This window comes from Eleutherodactylus coqui, chromosome 1 (genome assembly GCF_035609145.1).
Source record: "Eleutherodactylus coqui strain aEleCoq1 chromosome 1, aEleCoq1.hap1, whole genome shotgun sequence".
Classification (NCBI taxonomy): Eukaryota; Metazoa; Chordata; class Amphibia; order Anura; family Eleutherodactylidae; genus Eleutherodactylus; species Eleutherodactylus coqui.
Genome location: NC_089837.1, coordinates 244,169,354 through 244,191,741, shown reverse-complemented (window position 1 = coordinate 244,191,741; position 22,388 = coordinate 244,169,354). Strand labels below are relative to the sequence as shown.

Below are 22,388 nucleotides of genomic sequence, written 5' to 3'. Positions count from 1 at the left end.
TCAGCTGGGCCATCATGGGGCACAGGGACTATGGTAAGCAAGTTCTGTTGACTGTTCACCATACGCCGTCCCTTTTTAGTCCATTTGTCTTTTTCTTCCTTGCTGGCTTGTAACTGTAAAGTCTTTAGCATATCAAAGTCCAAATTTTTTTTTATCAAAGTCCAAGATTTTTATCAAAGTCCAAGTTCAAATCAAAGTCCAAGATGTTTATCAAAGTCCAAGATTTTTATCAAAGTTCAAGTTTAAATCAAAGTCCAAGTTATTGTTAAATTCTTCTTTTCTTCTTTCTTCCACGGCTTGAGGGCCGCTGCTTTTGTTGTGTGGTCTGTGATGGCGTTGCCTCTTGCTTCTTTGGTGTAGGAATTGGTGTGAGCTTTCCACCTTGTCAGGTAGAAGTAGGGTCTCCATGAGACTGCACCGCTGCAACATTCTTAATTGGCTGTCCTGCTGAGGTAAAAAACTGTCTGGCCTTCCATGTTGGGCCGTAATCATGAGCTATGCCAAATGCATACCGGGAGTCAGTGTAAATGTTTGCCGTCTTACCTTCCTCCACTCTACACGCCTCAGCGAGGGCTTTTAGTTCCGCTTCTTGTACTGCGACATGCGGAGACATTCTGCTTTTTAGGACATCTTGTTGTGTAACCACCGTATATCCAGTGTGGAGTCGTCAATCACCCTGGGTACCATCTATAAAAAACAACTCAAAATATGCATTATTAACAAGGGCTTTCAGTAACTTTTTTAAACTTAAATTTTCTTGTTGCATCACTGCTAGACAATCAGGCTGGTATTCTATTTCAAAAAGATTAGAACCTTGTTGCAAAAAATTTAAAAATGTAAAAATGACTTGCAAAAAATGTAAAAATGGCTGATTTGCAATACCTAAAATGGCTGACTTGCAATACCTAAAATGGCTGACTTGCAATACCTAGATCACCTATGCCTTCTCCTCCCCCCCTTTAAACCAGGGTACTCAATTGGAAGAATAGTACCCGGTTTTAAGTTAGTACCACATTGTAAAAAGATTTGATGGAAGCAGATAAGGCCTGTAAGATGTTAGCACCAATAACAGACATGAGTTACATTGGGACAGAAAAATCTACAAAACATCTACTAATATTTGAAATGTGATATCCCTTTAAGTGAATTCATTATTAGTCTGATCCTGCCTGCAATATCTTTATCAAATTTCAGACGGGAGAAAAAAAAAACAAAACAGGAAAAAAAAAAAACTAGCTGCTCAAAATCCTCACCCCCTCCCTCGTGCAAGAGGAGGGATGAAACATTATTACGTACTATTACATCATCTAGCTCCACCCCCTCGATATTGGCTCCGTGCGTCCGTCTTCCCAACTTAATTTCAGCTTAACCGTCCAAGCATCCACATCACAACCAAGCAAAGTCCCAAGCATGGGGAGGACTTTCATCCGCAGTCAATATCCACATCACACATTCCACCACAGCTTGAACACGGGTCACCAACTCTCATCCATCCATGCTCTCAAGTCTGCTCCGTCACCCCCCTTGAAGGTGTACCAGTCCATGCAGATGCACGGACAAAAAAAGTTTGGCAAACATACATACATCAGTTGAAAAACATCGAGGTGAGTGCTATTATTTTTATAAAGTACATAATTCTATTGAGATGAGATTGTGAATGAGCGCTATTTATGACAAATTATGTGAAAAAAAGTTTGCTGATACATTCTATATTTCTTATCTACTGAAGCTATTATATGCTGTATTAAACGCTGAAGTGTTTTAGAATCTCTGGGTATTTTTCAACCCCCCTTGTGACCCTGAGCTCAGAGTGAATCTGAAAGCCCCCACCTTTTCAAAACAAATCTCTTATCTCTCCGCGACTATGAAACACATACTGAAATAAGTTTTAGCTTAAACTATTGAAAAAACATTTGAAATCATAATTAACACATATGCTGGGACCTTCCAACATTCATTTTCAACCCCTGTATAAGTAAGAATATATATTAGAAATTACTATATTTCCCTGCCTACTAAGACAGTATAACTAATTAAATTCATTTCAATTCATTGCAAGCAAGCCAAGATATTAACCAAGGATGTTATTTGTATTTTCTCTCTCGCTGTTATCTTCCTGACCTTGGAAGGCTACACAGAGTCACAGCTACATGTCAACAGACTCTTCTCCCCTACAAGCAAGCTCAGTTAACTATTTGCACTACAGTATATACATATATATATATACACATATACCCACCTAGTATGGATTATACATATTATCTATTATCTATCTTGTATTATACACATTTTCTTTCCTTTCTTTACCAACAAATCACGTGCATTGTAACTTACTTATCGACTTGCTTGTTACTCATCACTTTTCTCTCCCCTACCTAACTGCCAATATAACCTTCAATAGACACTCTCCTGACGCCCTCTTGATCACTTACTGTACTTTTCAACATTTCACTTACGGATACTTTCTTAAACAAATAATGTGTACATACTTTCTCTGACTGTCTCTCTCTCTGCTTCTAGCAAACCTTGGTCTTCCAAGGCACCTCTCGGTCCTAAAGACCTCCCTCCCAGACACCATTTTGTAATCTGCCATGCGGGTCGGTGTCACACATTTTCATTAGAGTTTTCTTACATTTTACAGATTCATCCACACGGCGGCAGCCCTTGAGGGGCTCTATCTTCTTTAATAAGGTCTTACGCATATTACAACAACAACAATAATAATAATAACACGCTCCATAGAGTGAATCCTTCTGACCCGAATTGTCAGCCCCTTATATATGGCAATACAACCGAAGGCATCTTCTTCTTATGGAACCAGTCCCAAAGAGTACATCCCTCTCCTCAGCTAAACCATCAACAACTAAACTACACTAAAACGGAGGGTTCCTTCGTCAATGGGACCTGTCTTACAGAGTGCTTCCCTCTCCTCTAAACCATTAACAATTAAATAAACTCAAACGGAGGGTTCCTTCGTCTGTGAGACAAAATGAAAAGTAAGAGGAAAAAAAAAAAAAAAAATTCTGCAGATACAACAAACAATCAAACAATCTCCAGTATCGCTAAAACGCTACAGACTTCAAAGTACAAATAGACTACAGACTAGTTTCTGGGTGAGCCATTGGTGCGCATATCACGGTCAGTGGTCCATGACGGCAAACCCGAAGCCCACACGAGTTACCGTGTAGAACTCTTAACCCAACCCGTCCGGTCACAAACCACAGATAGTCAGTCCTGCTGCAAGACTCTCAGCGTATAACACAACATAAATATATGTTTGTCTTACCTGGAGTTCTAAGTGAGTTGATCAGGCTCGGTTTGCAGCAGGACGGTTTCTCAGTAGCGTGGATCCGGGTGAATTGCGCTGTAAGCTCCGATTTTACCGCCCCAGTTGGTTGCGCCATTTATGAGGGTTAAAATTCTAAGTGCAGCACCAATCCGGCCCACCCCACTTGCCCCGTTGCCGGCCGTAAGAAGAGACACCACACACAGGAGTCTGGTCTAGCTCCTCACACGGGAGAAAAAACTGCGCTCTTTATTACAGATTGCATGAGATCTTATACCCTCTGCCCTCTCACCACTAGGGGGTGATGGGCTTATAACCATATATGGACAGTCCGGTTTTCTGGCCTGAGACAGTGAAAATTATGTACATGGTTGAACATCTTGATATGGGCTTCTGGGAAAACAGCCAAGTACATGCGTCCTTGCGTCTGGTTCGGTATCTTCTCTAAATTTCTAGAACATCTTCTTGCAAAGCCTTGGGATATCTGATTTAAGGCGACATTTAAGTTTTTTCTCATTTGGAATTGAATAAAACTTGCATATAGGTATAAAAGCATAAAAAACACATATGGCAATATATATATATACCCTCACACCTGGTCTATAGAGAAAGCTTTGCAGCAGTCGTCTCACTGTGGGCCCTTTTACACAAAACGATTATCATTCCAAAAATTGTTGGCTCATGCAAATTTGAATGTTAATCTTTCAGTGTAAGGACTCCGGTCCACGGGCGATCTTGCATTGCATTACTCGCATTGATAATCCGGCCGCGAGTAACTCATTGCACGCTTTCCATAGCATTGCTTTGGAAAGCGCAAGCCCCTGTCCGCGAGTGGTGAATCAACAATTCTCCGCTTGCGGCGCTCAAATCGCAGCATACTGCGATTCTCCGCGGTAAGCCTGTCAGATAGGCTCACCGTAGAGAACTGACAGTTCGCTCCCCTGCTCCTAGGCGGCCGAATATCGCTAGCGATATTCCACCTCGCCCGTGGACAAGGGGCCTAAAGACGGCCAACAATTGAACAATGAACAAGAATTCATTTATTTCTAATTCATCGTTCATTTTATGCAGCCATAAAAATAATGGTTCGCTCGTTCACGCGTCGTTGCATGTGAAAAGCGATCGTTTAGTCCTTCACATTCACTGAATGATTTACGAGCAAACAATTTATCTGCCAGTATAAACAGGCTGAATGAATGAGCGATAAATTGCTCAGTGTAAAAGTACCCGAACATCGCAGGCAGGATTACATTGAAAGGTAAGTACATATCTACAGATGGCACAGAATTCACCATTTCCAATAGGTATAAACTGTGACTATCTACTCCCCCTCCCTACAATTTGCCCCCTGCACAGGTCACAGAGCATGCCTAGAAAAGTCTCCTACACAAGTCAATGGGTCCCCTCCTGTTCATTGTGTAATTGGCCCATATTCATGTATAGGCAACAGGATAAAAAAAAAAATCTACACTCAAAACATATAAAAGCTAGAAAAATGGAAAATGTTTTATTATCTGGTTTTAATTAATGCTAAATTTTTTTGGTTTCTTAGCCCCAATTCAAAATTACTAATGTGCCATTAATATTAGCATTCTCATGTGCGGCAGAGGGGCATTCAGGCTGCTTCAGGCACCAGGGCCAGGGTGCAACTGCCCCATATGCACCCTCTATAGCCAAATCCCTGCTGCTCATCAGATACTGAGGAAGAAATTAGACCTCATGTCCGCAGACGGATTGGATTCCGCATGCAGATTTCCGCAGCGAGAGACCTGCGGAAACCATTTGCGGGAGATTGCAGATGTGATGGTTTTTACGCACGTATATACGTGGATGCTCTGCAGACCATCCCGCAGGGTAAAAAAAATCCACAACCCCACCTCCCAAATTGATTTTAACCTTCAAATCCGCAGTGCATCCACAATTGTATTTGCAGATGCACTGCGGATTGTCCGCACCCATTACCTTCTATTGAGCCCGTCCGCAGGGGATCTGCACTGAAATGGAGCATGCTGTGATTTATTTTGCGCACCAAACAGTCCGTAAATCAAATCTGCATGCTTAAATTCAGAATGCTTCCCTATAGGCACTTTGAATTGTGGATCTTCCGAGCGCGTGACCCGTGTGGATTCCTCAAATCAAATCCGCCCAGGGACATTGCGCCTTAATTTGACTTGCTTTCAAAGATCCTCAATACTTCTGCTCTAGATGTGAGGAAATACAGTTTAGAGTGGGGCTGTGTCTTTTTGACCATCAACATTTACAGCACTGCATGCATAATCATACAATATGTGGAACAATAGAAGGCAAGCTCCAATAGACAGATCACTGTAAAGCTCCTTTTACATGAACAGATTGGTCTGTGCTAATGAGCACTTGCGACAATGAGCATGTTGGTCAAAACGCGTTCCTTTTATCTACATGGGCAGATGATCTGCAGTATTGCGATGAACGGTCGGGCTGTGTAAAAAGCCCTTTATATAGATTTTCACTACATTTAATAAGTTGTGAATGTTTCTACAAATGTCACAATTTGCACTGCTTGAGATGAGGACCAGGGGTGCCAACCTACTTTTACTTATTTTGGACAACTTGTCCTAAAATCAGCAATAGCCAACATTTTTTTATGGAGACATCAGAAAACCATAGTGAATGCTAAAGATTGTAAATGATGCCAGTCTGTAGGTCAGATATTATCTTATTACCAGCACTTACTGTGAACTGTAAAATAACCCTAATTACAGTCATAACTTGCTCAAGTACCACCATAGTCTGTCACTTCCAGCCTCAAGAATCATGGATGCATCTTTTTTTTTTCATGGACACATGATAATAGTGCTCTAATTTTATGGCCTATCCAGGAATCTGTGGATTGTTGGCAACCCTGTGGATGCCCCAACATGCAATTGAGGTACAGTAGCCGCTCAGAGGAAATTACATGTCATTTTCTATTTTTTAATTCGTAATCTAAATTTCAGTAATTAAATTCTTCTACTGTATGTTGACAGTTTATGAAATGCGTTAAAAGTTATAATGGAACCCAGCAGTAATTGTCCATCTCTACTGTTAAGCTTCGGATAGGTTTCTCTGTTACTGAGCAATTGGATCCTTCTCTGGCTGTAGCCCATGACCACACACTCCTTGGGTGAATCAGCTTAACCTTGTGCAGATCTCAAGGGGGTTAATTATACAGAACTGACATATAATCTTTAGGAACAGCCAAAATAAAATACTCAATTTAATCAATTTACATTAACCTCTTAAAGACCAGCCATATTTCAGGTTTTCATTGTCGCTTTTTCATCCTCGCATTCCAAGAACTGTAACTTATGTATATTTTTAAAACGAAAAAAGTTTAGTACTGTATAAGGGTGCGTTCACACGAGCTCATAAACGGCGCGTTTTTGCGCCCAATCGTATAAACGTGACCATCTGAGGCGTTGGTTTTGAATGTATTCGTTCGCACGGGCGATTTTACGGCGCGTAAAAACGGCAACCCGAAAAAAAGACGGAACATAAGCGACCGAAATACGCGCCAACGCATATTCGATGGCCGAAAAGATAGTTTGCAAAGTAGGAACAAACGATAATACGCTTTTGTAGCTCCAGTCATGATTGCCGAAAAACGTTCTTTCCGGCGATTAAACGCTGCGCACGTGTGAACGTAAATACGCCTACGCTCGTGTGACCGCGCCCTTAGCCAGTAGGATAAAGCACTATGCATTATGCCTGAGGAAGAACCTTGAGAGGTTCTAAAGCTTGCTATAACATCATGTATTTTTGTTAACCACTGAAAGGTATCATCTACAAGATTACTTGGTTTCTCTTATAGAGAACAATCCCATTTCTATATTTTTATGTTGAAAGAAAGGCATGAGGACTTGTTTTTTGTGAGACAAGCTGTATTTTTTTTTCATTGGTACCTTGCGTTATTACGGTTTTGTTCTACTGGCTAACATGGTACCAAACTTTTTACTTATAGGTACCTTTCAACAGATTATATAATGTATTGAAAAACTGAATTTTTTTTTTTTGGGTTGATATGGAAATAAAATAGAATTGTACCACTTTATGGAGGGTGTTTTTTTTTAATTTACAGTAGTCACATCACAGTGTAGTAAAAGAAATGTTCACTTTATTCTGTGGGTCAGTGTGATAATGGTGATCTCAAATTTATACAGATTTTTTTTTTTACCTATTTCCTTTTGGTCACCACATTTGAATACTTTTTCATTATTTTGTCGATAGGGCTGAGTAAGGGTGTGTTTTTCGCAGGGCTAGTTATATTTTTTATAGGTATTATTATCGAGCAATTTTGATAACTTTTATGAGTGGCGGAGATAACAGAAAATGGCAATACTGATAGGACTGATTTTTTCTCTCACTAATGCAATATTTTAATAATTCAAACTTTTATGGACGTGGTGACACAATTAAAAAAAAACAAAAACAAAAACAAACTATTATTGCTTTGATTTTTTATGTAAAAAAATTGGACAAGTGTTTTTTTTTTAAACTTTTTTTTGGTGATATTTAAATTGTACTCTTGATGTCAGCCTATTAAATCCTGCAGGTGCAGGTAGGGCTTAATTAGATTGCGCCAAATTATAAAGTTATCCCCTATTCTCAGGATTAGGTATAGCTGTAGGGATCTGAAGGACCCCGTATAAATGAATGGATGTCATACATTCGCACTGCCTCCCAATGCAAGCGCCATGTGGGGACCATCGAGAACTACATTTTCCACTTACCAATCATAAGGTTATGCCCGATCCTGTAGAGAGGAGAATTTTTATAAGTTGGCACAACTCCTTTAATAGGCCAAGAGCCATGGCAGATCTGGGAGCATTTTACAAGGACCCAGGCTGCCATAGCAACTCATCAGCACCTTGCAATCACAGTGGCTGATGGGGAACCAGAGGGCCCCTAACCTCAGGTTAACTGCTTAGACACAGTGGTCAGCATTGATAAAGCCATATAAGCAGTTAATCAGCCATGACTGGGTTAAGCTTAAATTGCAGCCGTTATTTATTTGTATAGCGCCAACGTACTCCACAACGCTTTCCAGTACAGGGGAACACAAACAATACGATAATTACATGTGATATAAAATAGTAAGTGTGGGGAACCATAGGGAGGGGCAGGGGATATGCTGTGGGTGGATTAGATCAGGAGATTTGGTATGCTTCTTTGAATAGGTGTGTTTTTAAGGCATGTCGGGGATCGGCCGGATGTTTTGGGGTAGAGCGTTCTAGAGAATGGATACTGCTCTGGTGAAGTCCTGTAGGTGAGCATGTGAGGTTCATATTAGAGGGCTGTTTAGTCTGAATGTGTTAGCGGATCAGAGTGTGCAGACTGGGTTGTGTATGGACAGAAGGGAGGCGATGTATGTTGGCATGGCGCCATGGAGAGCTTTGTGGGTGACGCTGATGAAGTTTGAATTTAGTTCTGAAATGGACAGGCAGCCAGTGCAGCGATTGGCATAGTGAAGAGGCATCCGAGAAGGCTGGATAGTAAAATTAGTCTAGTTGCCACATTTAGTATGGATTGGAGAGGGGAGAGTCTGATGCGGAGAAGACCAATGAGCAAAGAATTGCAGTAGTTGAGTCGGGAATGGATGATGGGGGTGACAACGAGTGTCTTTAGCGTGTCTCTAATGATAAACAGCTGGATTTTAGCAATATTCCTGAGGAGCAGGTGGCATGTTCGGATCAGAGATTGGATGTGGGGGGTGGAGAGGTTAGAATCTAGTGTGACCCCCAAGACAGCAGGCCTGCTGTCTGGGGGTTATGATGGTGCCGGATACGGATATGGAGATGTTGAGGGGAGGTCGGCTGGAAGGCGGAAAGAGGAGGTGGTCAGTTTTAGAGAGTTTAGTTTGAGAAAAAGAGGAGGACATGGTGTTGGAGACAGTAGATAGGCAGCCGATGATTTGCGGATGATTTGATGATAGCTACTAGGTATGCAGCCAATGATATACAGAAATAAAAAGTACAGATACATGAAAACACCACAAACTACGAGTGATAAAATAATCAAATGCCAGTTTTATTGTGTAGTCACCGGTTAGCTATTATTAACACTTTTACATATTTATATACATTTTAATCCATAAATATTTTCAATAACTCCATAGTCAAGTATAGTTAGTATATCTCGTCAAAAAGCGGGTAAAATCAAAAATACATGAATGTACTGCTGTTGGATTCAGAAATATTGTACTGGTGATGAAATCGCAGGGTAATTACACTGTATACAACATCTACCCTTTGGTTGTCAGTTTGGTTCTGACCTTTGTGGAGTGTGGTCTGCATTGAAGTGAAATTGCAGCAGCTTATTTTATTATATTTGGGAGCTGACTGTATAGCAAGCTCTATGTGAATCTATAGCAGGTTTGCAACTTCCCTGCTGTATACCAGCAGACTACAGGCTGCATTTACAGCACTCTGCCATAAATACAGCATGCTGATGGATAGCAACCACATAAATAAAATTTAAAAAATAAAACTGCATAGTATACTGAAATCATCCAAACTATACATTCTTTAAGACATTTATCTAACAGACTTAAGAATTTTAAATAAAGGAAAAAAGGTACCAAAACATAATTTAATATAACCATAAATCTAAATATATACACAGTAAATGCCTTTAAAATGGGATGACAGATACAGTACTGAGATTGAGATAGTTCAGCATTTCAAAACAGAGCTTGGAAAGATCAAAAACAGACTGAACAGAGAAAAACAATTATGGAGCGACTTGGATAATAAAAGAACAACATAATAGCATATTTTATGTTCTTTTAGATTTGGGTAAAGAGGTCTCCTTATAAGCAAGTTTCCTATAACTACGCCAAGAATTTATGAACATTCGACCAATTATCAAACATTATTGAAGGGCATCTGTCAGCATCCCAGCAGCTTACTAATGCCCCATTTACATGGGACAACTGTCGGCTAAACAATCTTCACAAGCGGGTGACGTCACCACTAGTTGTTGGCACTCGTTCAGAATGTTTAGACGGGCAGATCATCACTGAGTATCGCTGACTTGTCGCTCAGCGCTTCACATTCTGTGTGAGACATTGAGCAGGGAGCGTTTACATGCAGCGAGAAGTCAGCGAGCCGCCGATGATTTTTCTGCTGGTTAAAAGTGAGAGACAAACGAATAGTGCACGACGGCTTTGCGTTTAGATGTAACAATATAAATTTTTATTTATCTGAGCAAGTTTTGTGTGATAATCATCCTGTGTAAATGGCAGTGAGGCTGCTATGTGGGAGAGGCTACATATACCTTCCCTGTTGCACAGCCTGCATCTGGAGCCCTCAAAATCAGACTTTGAAAACACAAGGCACCATATGTAAATGATCCTACAGCAGTCATATAGGGGGCTTTGTGCATTACAGGGGTTGTCCGGGGTTAAAAAACACCATGACTGCTTTCTCCCAAACACAGCACCACCTTATCTGTGGGTTGTGTCTGGTATTGCAGCTCAGTTCCTATTCACTTCAATGGAGCGGAGCTGAAATATCACACATGACCCTATGGGCAAGGACTGTGCTGTATTTGGTAGTAAGATCGTTACATTGAATGGCCACTATATTGGACAGACCCAACTAGTTAGCACATTGGACCTTCTATGACCTTCAGATCTCCGGCAATCTGTGGCATAGATTTTACTAGGTTTTGAAATTGCTCTGCAGGATTATTGGCCAATGCACATAGGGTAGCTTCTTGCAGTTGCCGCAGATTAGATGGCGGTACCGACGTACTAAAAATACCTGACAGGAAAGGTTCATGCTGCCTGCACCAAATTCTGACCCTCCAATTAACATGGTGCAACAGAAATCTGGATTCATCTGACCAGGTGATATATTTTCACTGCTTAGTGATCTAAGTTTTACTCTCTTTTGCCCACTGGAGTTTTGTCTTTCAGATTGTCCTAGTCAGTAATGGCTCTCGAATTGGTCATCTGCTGTTACAGCCTATCTGTGCTAAGGAACGATGAGCTGTGTATTCAGACACATTACTTGGAACACCAGCGTTGGCTGTAAATTGCTTGACTGCATGCGGTCTTGGTCTTGATATCCTCCTTTGACCTCTTTCGTTGGCAAGTTGCTTACGTCCACAGGACCCCATTTTGCTGCTTGTTTTCCTAGATCACACCGTTCTCTGAATATTCCACACCATTGCATGAGAAAACCCCACAAAGTTGGTATTTTTTGCCCACTTGATTTTATGCTGCATTCCAGGGTCACATGTCTAATTATGAGATGGCTGGTGTCTAATAAGGCGGCCATTTAGTGTTAGAAAGTTCATGGGAAATATTGCTCAGGTCTATTGGCCTGATGCATTTTATCGAGTGATAGTCAGCTGAATATTTCAACTGTAGCATTATGCAGTTTACCGCTACTGGCCAAAGCAATTGTGAAGCAGTAATGATCAGTGCAACAACCAATCGTTTGGATGCAATCAATTATTTTTGTTTGGATAAATTATTGCTAACATCTGAAAATCTGTTAAATTAAGTGTATAGCCAACTAATGGTCAATTATTAAGTTTTGTTTGCTATGGTTATACAATGGCATAATTAGTGTAGAGCAAGTGTAAGTTATTACCTTAGCATAATTGTGGAATGTAAAGGCTGCTCATACTGATACTTACAATAGACACTGCTGCCTTGTACACAACTCTTACAAAGGTGAAGTTTGTCCTGATGGTAAGTAATGACTGTCAGATACTGCACAAATTTTCAAACAACTGAGTATTGTTTGGTGGATTTGTGTGTAAAGAGATGTTAAAAGTGTTTTTCCATAAAAGCAAGTTATCCCCTATACACAAGATAGAGGAGAACTTGCTGATTGGTTGGGGAACGACCACTGGAACCTGGACCAATCCTGAGAATTGGGTCCAGAGCATGCCACAATGAAGGCAGAAGTGGTCACACATGCGCATTGCTGTTTTATGCATTTTAATGGGACCACCAGTGATAGCAGAGTGCCTGAATTCAGCTATCTCCAGCAGTCCTATTGAAATGAATGGTGTGGCAGTTCAAGTGTGCGATTTTCACTGCCTTTATTACAGTATGCCTCAACCCCCTTTATTGGCATTAGTGGGGTCACAGCAGTTGGATCTCCACCAATCAGCAAGTTACCCACTATCCTGTGGATAGGGGAGGACTTGTTTTCATGGGATAAGTCCTTGAGTTAGAGTTACACTATGTTGCAGACTGCTATCTTCATTCCTTTATTCTAACCCACTGATACACAATTTGCAAGCTGCTTCTAGTTTAAAGGTTTTTCCCATGTGGTTATGTGCCCTCCCAGTGTACATACTGTATGTGAGTTCTATGTGTATAGGATGATGCTACTTTCACTGGCTCTCATGCATTAGCCTGCTTTCAGACCTGGACAGATTTTTTTTATCCGCATGTGGGATTATACTCTCTACTGTTCTGACAGTCACTGATGTTGTGGTGTGTAATTTCCACTGTTATCAACAATGATACAATGCAACATTTATGATCTGCCTTCCCTGAAGATATGGATGCTTTCAACACTTTGATATGATATATAAAACCTCCCTGATATCATCTCTAACATTCAGTTTAGAAAATTGCTTAATTCTACATTTAGGAAACAAATAAAGAATACATCTTTTTTTTTCAAAGATGTCCATAACATTTAAGTCATATATACTTTCAATTTCTGGATGAAGGTAAACTCTAAGTTATTTTTTTAAATGGCCATTCATTTTCTTGTGCTCACTGTACTTAAAGTACATAATTTTGACTATGTTGTTCTTAAAGGGAACCTGTCACCAGGTTAACGCTGCCAATACCACAGGCAGCATGAACCTGAGGTAGGTATGTACAATGCTTATTTTGAAATGTTGCAGCGTTTCAATATAAAAAAACATACTTAGAAGATGGTATCCAAAGGGAATTCTGAGTCATAGGAGAGGCGCTGTGCCAGCCTCTTCTCGTCCGCATCATCTAGAGTGACAGCTCTCTCCCTGTTTATGAGTAGGGAGAGAGCTCTTACTCTGGATGATGCGGGCAGGGAGAGGCTAGCGTTGCACCGCCCTCATAACTCCAAGCTCCATATAGACAGTATGTTCAAAGTATTACACATACATGGGTGCACTGTACACACCTATCCCAGGTGTCACAGGTGAGTGGTTTGGGCAACATGAACCCAATGAGAAATTCCCTTTAAGTTATCATGTATTCATTTTTTGATTGTGCAGAATGCCCATCTCAAGCCCCATTTACATGGGAAAACTGCATAAAATCCTGAATGAGGAGCGTTCAGTGTAAACAGCAGCCATTCAGTACTGAACGGCCGCTGTGTTAACTGAAGGTAGATGGGCGGGGGAGAGCGAGGAGTGAAACAGCACGGGAGTGAGTACATGCGGGGGACGAGTGTCTGGCATCGTTTGCCTGACAGTCATTCCGTGTAAATGGGTTTTTAGTGTGACTTGTACAGATGCAGTTTGCACCAAGATAATTACACTGATTAATTACATCTACTGGTGGATAAAGATCTGAATTCATAGAAGAACACATCACTGAATTTTGCTTTATGCAGTAACCTTTGTTCCACAATACATACAATACATTGTTAAAATATCACAGTAATCATCAACTGACACATTCCTATTTGGCACATTTGAGTCCCTTTGTCTTCTGGTACTGACCAGACTAAACATCCCATTCAGTTAGCGGTGCTCACTTTGGCACTTAACACTTTCTTACCTGCTTTGGTCTCAGATTTTGAAAAGTTCAGAACTGTGACATAATGCCAATGAAATGTATATTAACCCTTTCCAATTCAATTTGTATCCTGGTTTTCGTAGGGGGCTTACTCTTTTTCTGCCATTATACAATGGTGCTATTTGCTGGCTAAAACCAGTACTGCATGAGGTGACACGTTGGATAGGCTCCGACAGCAGAGAGGCTGGCAATATACAGTAAGAGAACCTTGACGGACGTCTTCCTACATCAGAGCTGTACAGCCTTAAATCATAATGTATTTAGATGTCAGACAGTGGATTGGAAAGGGTTAAGTTACATACAATAAATATATTGCTAAACATATGCCTAACTCATTTTAAACACTGCAGCATAAATTCAATTAATTTTAGAGGTAAAGCATTGATGATTGCACTGAATGGAGCTCTTACATACTTTCTCCAATTTATTATTCTATATGGTTACAGATATTTTAGTAAAGGTACAGGTGGTATTTCCAGCTGTGTGCTTTAGTACAGTAACACTGACCACCTTGGTACCCTGGATAGCACAATAAATTGCATAAATATTGGGGTAAATGACTGGTAGAAGTGGGCATCTGGTGGCAATAAAAATACATCAAGGATACATATGCTTAAATAGGAAAATAAAAAAAATTATAGTCCTGAGAACAGTATGTAGTCCCAATATGGAGTTATACTTCCGAAGAAATATCTCTTCACAGAAAGTGATGTAATATGTATTCTTTATAGAATTTGGCATTAATTCTGACTTCTGTCTCCCTCTCTCCAGTACTGGTCTGTCTGCATTTCAGTAAGCCGGGATAAAGTGCGTTGAAATGCAAAAACTTCCTCTTCACCTGTAAACATGGACAATCCTGCAGAAGAATCCTAAGAAAAAGAGAGAAACACTTATCACATAAGTTAACACCTTAGTGACGAAGCCTGTTTGCACCTTAAAGGGATAGTCCCGTCACACAGGGTGAATTTTTTTTTATAAAAATGATGCTTCCCTTTCACTAAGCATCTTAACACACAGCATACAGGGGCTCAAACCGGCAGTCAGAGCAGCTGGAATGTCTGATTCTTACTTTGATATCTAAAGTTCAATGCAGCTTTCAAAGATGGCGCTGTTGTGCTGCCTTCCCACAATGCCCTGCACTCTCCCCCCTCTGTGTGCTGCTCCAGATGGCAGCAAGAGATAAAGATGAAAAAGCAGGGTTTCCTGGCCTCACTCAGCAGGATAACACTGAGAGGCGACACCTATATATAGATAACACAGCAGCCACTATTCACAATAGTCACAGCTCACCTCCACCTCTCCCTGCACAGACAGGATTACATTGGGTGGGTGGCTGGCGGGGTGGGTATGATGGCTAGCTGGCAGCGGTCGGTCAGTCACAGCACCAGTAATACTACCCCCCTTCACCCACCCCCATGCGAAAAGTTATGACAGACCCCCTCCCCCTCTGTGCGGTAAGTTATGACAGCCAACCCCCCACCGGCCAGTACATTGACAGCACCCCCAAAACCAACCCCGGCCAGTTCATTGACATCATCCCCCCCGCCCATGCCCGTCCAGTACATTAACACCCCCGTCCAATACATTGACAGCACCAACCCCCCTCCCCCGCTGCCAGTACATTGACAGCAACAACCCCCCCCCATGCCCAGCCAGTACATTGACAGCACCAACCCCTCCACCCCCGGCCAGTACATTGACAGCACCAAGGCTAGGCCTATAATGGAGAGTAATCTCCTGCAGCTGCCCAGTTGTGAAACAAGGATACCACAGCCCCGTCCCATGACGAGCAACACTGACAGCACCCCTCACCTCCCCCCCCCCCCCCCCCCCCCGCGGCGACTAGTAGTTTTTCTTCTATGTTGAAATGTCTGAAGAGAGAACTTTTTGGAGGGTGCAATCCCACATTAAAGTATTGATGTAGTATCCTACAGATGGCTATGCGTGTGTTTTTTAGGTTTTCTTACAGATGGACATCTATGATCATTATTAATATAGGTTCTCCAATTAAAGGGGTTTCGTCATCATATATATATATATTTCTATCTATCGCGGCAAAACAGCGCACATGCATAGTCTCAGCAGTAACTCTGCATTCCTTGCTAGGCAGTGAAGAAGACTGCTTGGGGAGAAATAGGTGTGTATATATACACTATGCATGCGCGCTGTCTTGCAGCGAGTGTTCATGTACTATTGTCACGAGACAGTGGGCATGCACAGTCTCTGCAATAGCTCAGCATTCCCTGCTTAGCTGTGAACACTATGTCACTTGTGACGTAGTGTACATTGCCCTTCATGAAGGAGAACACCAGCAATGGACACTTAGTCACCAGAGAAAGAAGAATCGGCCATCTGGAGGTGAGGCGATCCATGGGGACTGTAGGAGACAGGAGAAGATCAGGGAGGAGAGGACTGATGGGGAGGAAGAAGTATGGAATTTTTCTTTCTAATGACAGAAACCCTTTAATGTAATGTGGTTGCATATGTTTTATGCTGTCTAAGATTTTGCTACAAATTATGTTGATTGCACCAATGCCATATGGGTTTTTTTTCTAGTATAAATTTCTGTATGTAGATATAGGGATGGTGAAATCGTGTTTGTCCAACCGTATTCCTTTGCTTAACTCTGGCTGATGTGACAGCAGGGTTGGACACGGTTTACGCATTCCCTGCCTGGCTCCAATGTCAAGTGGCACTGGCATCTGATGTCTTCTTGGTGATGGTGCACCTCACTAGGTGTTGCATGTGTTGCTCTTGTGACGTGGATGCAGGCGCCTCTGTGATTGAGTCAGTCATCATGGTGGATATGCACCAGGTTCCCTCCCCGAGTCCCCAGCTTCAGAGATTCATGTATCCATTTCTCTATTTAAATCCTCCTCTTGCTATGTATTGTGCACTGCCTTCTGACATAGCTTAAGCAGCAAAGCACGCATCGGGGCATTTCTTTTCTTTATATGTGCGTTTGGTACAGTAGATGGCTATGAAGAACCATGCGACTAATATGGTACACCTTGTTAGTATCTAACCATGTCATATTTCTTGACTCTTTATAGCACTATGGCACTTTGCATATGAATTGGTTGGTGAGAGCCAGCAATACTCGTGGGTATTAGATACTTTTTTTTATCATAGTGTAGATACCGTATATTTGAGTTTTTTAAACAATATTCCATTGTATGTATTGTCATTGTATAATATTACGATATCTTGTTTCTATGTTAAACTATATATATTAATTGGCTCAACCCCTAGAGATACGATTGCATTATGGCACTTTATAAATATTATTTCATATGTCTGCAACTACCTCGTATCGCTTCCCCTTTTCTGCTCTTCTCTTTGTGCGATATATTTTTATGACGAATGGTGTGCAATGGAGTATGTTAATTTTCTATTATAAAGTGGAGTATATTATTTTTGCCTTATTCCTCTATATTTTCTTGGTTTTCAATGTGCTATGGGAGGTTTGGTATTATTATTTTGGAAGTTTTAACAGGTTACTTAATATTTGAAAGTTTTTACATTAAAAAGCAATTCCAAATCGAAAAGAGACAGGAAAGCCTGGGAACAGAAATGTATGACCAGCTTTGACACTCTGAACACAGGATTGAATTTGTTGCAATAATTTAAGTCATTTACCTACTCCAGAGATAGTGGGGCACCAGTTATCTGAATTAGCATCAATTTGGTGACAATAAAACGTTCACATTCTTATATGTGGTATAATTAAAAATCTATGGCTCTTTTACACGGGGCGATTATCATTCAGATTCCCACTCTCGAACGTGATGTCAGGGTCTCACAGTACAGAGAACGTCAGAGGAATTGGTTTCCTTTTTTTGAGAAGAAAAACAATGGTTGTTTGCTGCGACATTAATGGCTTGATGAAATGTATGAATTTGAACCATGATCCAACTGAATGGGGGCTCTTCATAGACTCCTCCAAGCTTAGTTAGAAAGCTGTATTACTTCACTAGGGCAACCGTCTTCGTTCAATTTCTGTTGGTCATGCAGTTCACATGAAGGAGACTTATGCAAACATGACAGCCCTCCTCGACTCAATCAAATATGCTGAACACGAGTGGAAAATCTGTGGCGATCTAAAAGTCATCGCTGTACTCTTAGGAATGCAATTAGGGTACACTAAATACTGTTGCTTTTTATGTATGTGGGACAGTAGGAATAGGAAATCACATTACATTCAAGCCGACTGGCCTGCAAGAAGTCTTGACTCTACCGAGAAAATGTCATTGCTGAGCCTCTCATGGACCCATAAGATGTTCTTCTCCCACCCCTTCATATAAAGCTGGGTTTAATGAAAAATTTTGTCAAAAGGTATGTACCAGGAAGGACAGGCATTTAAGTACTTAAGAGACAAATTTCCTAGATTGAGTGATGCAAAGGTTAACGAAGGTATTTTCGTTGGGCCACAAATTCGACAACTTGTAAAGGATCATACGTTTGGCCAAGTTTTAGAGGGTAAAGAAAAGGAAGCTTGGCAAGCCTTAAAGGGAGTTATTCATGGATTCTTAGGCAACAAAAGAGATGATAACTACACTCAGTTGGTGACCGTACTTCTGGAAAAATACCATCAACTCGGAAGCAACATGTCCCTTAAAAATGTCTTCACTCCCACCTAGACTTTTTGCCTCCTAGTTGTGGAGCTGTCAGTGATGAATGCAGTGAAAGATTCCACCAGGATATTTCTGTTATGGAACAAAGATATCAGGGCCATTGGAATGAAGTAATGCTTGTGGATTACTGCTGGTTTGTGTGTAGGGATGCTCCGGAACTCATTTACAAGAGGCAAGCCAAAAGAAAACAAACAATCTCATGAAGTCCCCACATGATTTTCTTCACACCGAACCACCTACCAAGAATTCTTCCATCAATTTAGAACTCTTAGAATGTAGTTAGATATGTAATTAAAATTTATCATTTTCTCTTAACAAACTTCCACCTTTTGTAGATCACAGAAACTAGAGCTAATAAAAGGTTTGCTTTGTCATATTTGTTTTTCTCACCCCAAAATTAGTATTTGACTCATGAAGTTAAGGAAAGAATCATCCCGTGTAAACAGATGCAGCGACTGAAAGAGAATTGTTCAGGTTCTGCATCGTTTGCCTAGCAGCTCATCCTGTTTTTTCTTTTTAATGTTCATTATTTTATGCCGAGTGAAGTGATTCAAGATGTCTCAAAAGCTTGAGGCAAAAGATTATTATTTTTTTATCTTACCCTGACAGTAATAACACTTTAATAATAATAATAACAGAAGTCAACATAATATACATTAATGCATTTTGTGCCAATATTGTGTAATAGTAAATTAACAACTGTAATAGCACACTACCTGACTAATTTCAAGGTCGTCAAGGAGTATTCTAGACTCTACATCCACAGCATTCTGAATCGTTTGCATGAACAAGCTTTGCAAAGGTGTTTCTGCAGAACAAACAACACGCAGCTAAAAAGAAAAAAAAAATGCTCCATTAGTTATTTTTAACCCTTTCCAATCAACTGTCTGACGTCTAAAGACATTCTGATTGAAGGCTGTACTGCTCCGATGTCGGAAGACGTCCATCAGGGTATTCCTACTGTATATTACTGGCCGCTCTGTTGTTGGGGCCCTCTCCAGCATGTCCCATACCACAGTACTGGCTCTAGCAAGCAGATGGCACTATTGTATAATCACAGAAAGAGAAATCCCCCTAGGAAACCCTGAATCCAAAATTGGATTGCAAAGGGTTAAACCTTTAAACTTTTCACTAATTTTAGTAAAGGTGAATTATAGCTTTCAAAAACAACAAAGTTCCCAGTATATTTAGAAAGACATGGGGGAAAAAAACGGATTGTGCTCTAGAAAGTGTAATACATAGAAGTAAGAATATATTAGTGCAGAGAGAGAAATGGAAAAAAAGCAGGGGTTGGATTGTTGGTTGAGAGCAAGGAACATGGAAAAGGGCTGATGCAAACTGCTGTACTATGGAGTAAAGTGTCACCCATAAAAAATATGAGGCAAAATTAAAAAAGAAACAAAAAAACTGTGGAATGTACAGATCTCAAATTACAGAGGTTCTCCCAGGAACAACACCCCTTAGATAGCTGGTATGTGTCTGATCACTGGGAGACTCACTGATGGGATCCCCAGAGACCCTGGTATAGATCCCGTTTCCCCCATATAAATAAATAGAGTGGCAATTGGGCATGTATGCTGTAGTTCCTGTCAGACCACAGATTGGAGCTCCAGGAAGAAAAATTTGCATATTCTCAGTGCATTCTGGGAAGAGCAAAGAATTGCTGTGAGTGGGATGGTTGATGTGTTTAGCTCGGTCTAGCTGTTTAGAGGACATAACCAAAGCAGATTGGTGCTCAAGGAAAATAATCGGCACATTCCTGAAGCATTCTGGGTAGAGCGAAGAGTCGCTGTGAGTGGGACAATAGCTGGGTTTAGCTGCTCGGAGGACATCGTCAGACTGCATTCAAAGTTTTACACATAGTAACATTTTATAGGTTAAATATCATCACAAGTTTGGAAGTGATCCAAAGCCTTGAGGAGAGAATAGCTACATTGAAACTCATTGAGGATTTCCATGACAGAGCAGAAGTACCTCTTCAAGATGTTTAAGGAAAATAAATTTTCAGTGTATTTGCAGAAGTAGACGAATAGAAGAATGTGACAATACAAAGCAGGCGGATCAAAAGGAAATCATCTCCCATACGCTTCAGGTGCCGGTACCAAACTCACGCAGGAGAGTGAAAAGGTACATCAAGAAATAACTTTGCCCATAACGAACTGTGTAACAAGCACTCAGAATCCTCTTAGATGGAGAAAAAGAAGTGATGTTGTGAAGAAGAAAAGGAGAGTGCTGGTTGTGGTGGATTTCCGATTGAAAGGAACAAAGGCAGCTGTCTGCAGACCTAACATAACCTCACAAACGGTGTGCTTTCTTCCAAGTACACAGATCAAAATGTGTTTTATAGGCTATTAAGACTCTTAAGTTCTACAGACCACTCCCCATTCCTACTTATACACATAAAGACAAATGACCCTGCAAAAATGGACCTTGCAACTATCTTCAGAGACTTTAAAGACCTTGGCAGGAAAGTGAAGGAACTAGGAGCACAGGTAGTCTTCTCATCCATCCTCCCAGTGGATGGCCATGGAATAAGAAGATGGAACAGGATTCTAGAGGTGAACAACTGGCTACATCGATGGTGCCATCAGCAAAGACTTGGATATCTAGATCATGGAGTGAATTACTTATATGATAGACTCCTTCCTAGAGACAAATTGCACCTTACAAAGAAAGGAAAGCATACAAGGCGTCATGCTACACTCATTAGGGGAGCTTTAAGCTAGAACAAAATCAGAAGGCAAGTGAAAGACCAGGCAAAACTATACAGCTAATGAATACAATTGAGAACCTTGCTATTAGAAGTGGAAAGAAAGAACAAAGACAAAAAAATTCAAAAGAAAAGTAGAGGAACAAGACATACCAATCACAAACTAAAATGTTTCTCCCCAAATGCACAGAGCATTTGAAACAAACAAGGAGAATTTGAGCTAACAACACAGAAAGAGATAAGTGATGTCATAGGCTTGGTGGGATGATACACATGATTAGAATACAAGGCTAAAGCGAATAATGAATTGAGTCTTACAAGAGAGGCTAAAGGCAATAAAAAAAAAATTGTGGGGGGGGGGGGGGTATGTCAAAAGCATAAGCAAATTTAAAAAATGCTCTAGGATGTTTACAGGATGAAACTGGTGAATTGGTTAAATGATGTTGAGAAGGCCGAACATTTAAATTTCTATTTCGTATCTTTTTTCTCTCAGAAAGTAAATTTAACATCAACTGATCTTCCCTGTGCTAATGGGGAAATAAACTAATGAAGGCCATTTATAAACAAAAAGATGGTGAGGGAACACTTAGCTAACAAATAAATTCAAGTCTCCAGGTCCAGATGAATTACATCCTAAAGACACTGAAGGAAGCAGCAGGGGTAATTGATGAACCAAATGTACTCTTTGAAATTTTCTGGAGAACAGGAGAAGGGCAAAAGTTGTCCCCATCTTCAAAAAAAGGGGAGAAAGTGGACCCAGGAAACTACAGACCCGTGAGCCTGACATCTATACTGGAAAAGTTCTTTGAATAAATTAAACAGCATATATGCAAGTACTTGGATGAGAATGGAGTGATTAACCAGACCCAGCATGGGTCTGTAACAAACAAGTCATGCCAGAATAATCTAATTTCCTTCTATGATAAAATCACCGACTGGGTTGATCAGGAAAATGTGGTAGATATAGTATATCTTGACTTTAGT

General features: G+C 40.7%; 1 protein-coding gene across 4 annotated transcripts in view; it reads right to left on the bottom strand.

The window, feature by feature from the left end:
• Window positions 1–9,310: 9,310 nt before the first annotated feature.
• AFG1L (AFG1 like ATPase) overlaps window positions 9,311–22,388 on the bottom strand; it is a 116,656-nt gene continuing 103,578 nt past the window's right edge. For 3 of the 4 annotated variants that reach the window (XM_066607456.1, XM_066607464.1, XM_066607472.1), the window contains 2 exons: window positions 19,411–19,524; window positions 9,311–14,929 (listed from right to left, as the gene is read on the bottom strand). In XM_066607456.1, coding sequence (XP_066463553.1) covers window positions 14,801–14,929; window positions 19,411–19,524 — 243 coding nt within the window. In that variant the 3' untranslated portion in view covers window positions 9,311–14,800. The remainder of the gene's footprint in view (window positions 14,930–19,410; window positions 19,525–22,388) is intronic. The other variant, XM_066607480.1, reaches the window with a different exon arrangement.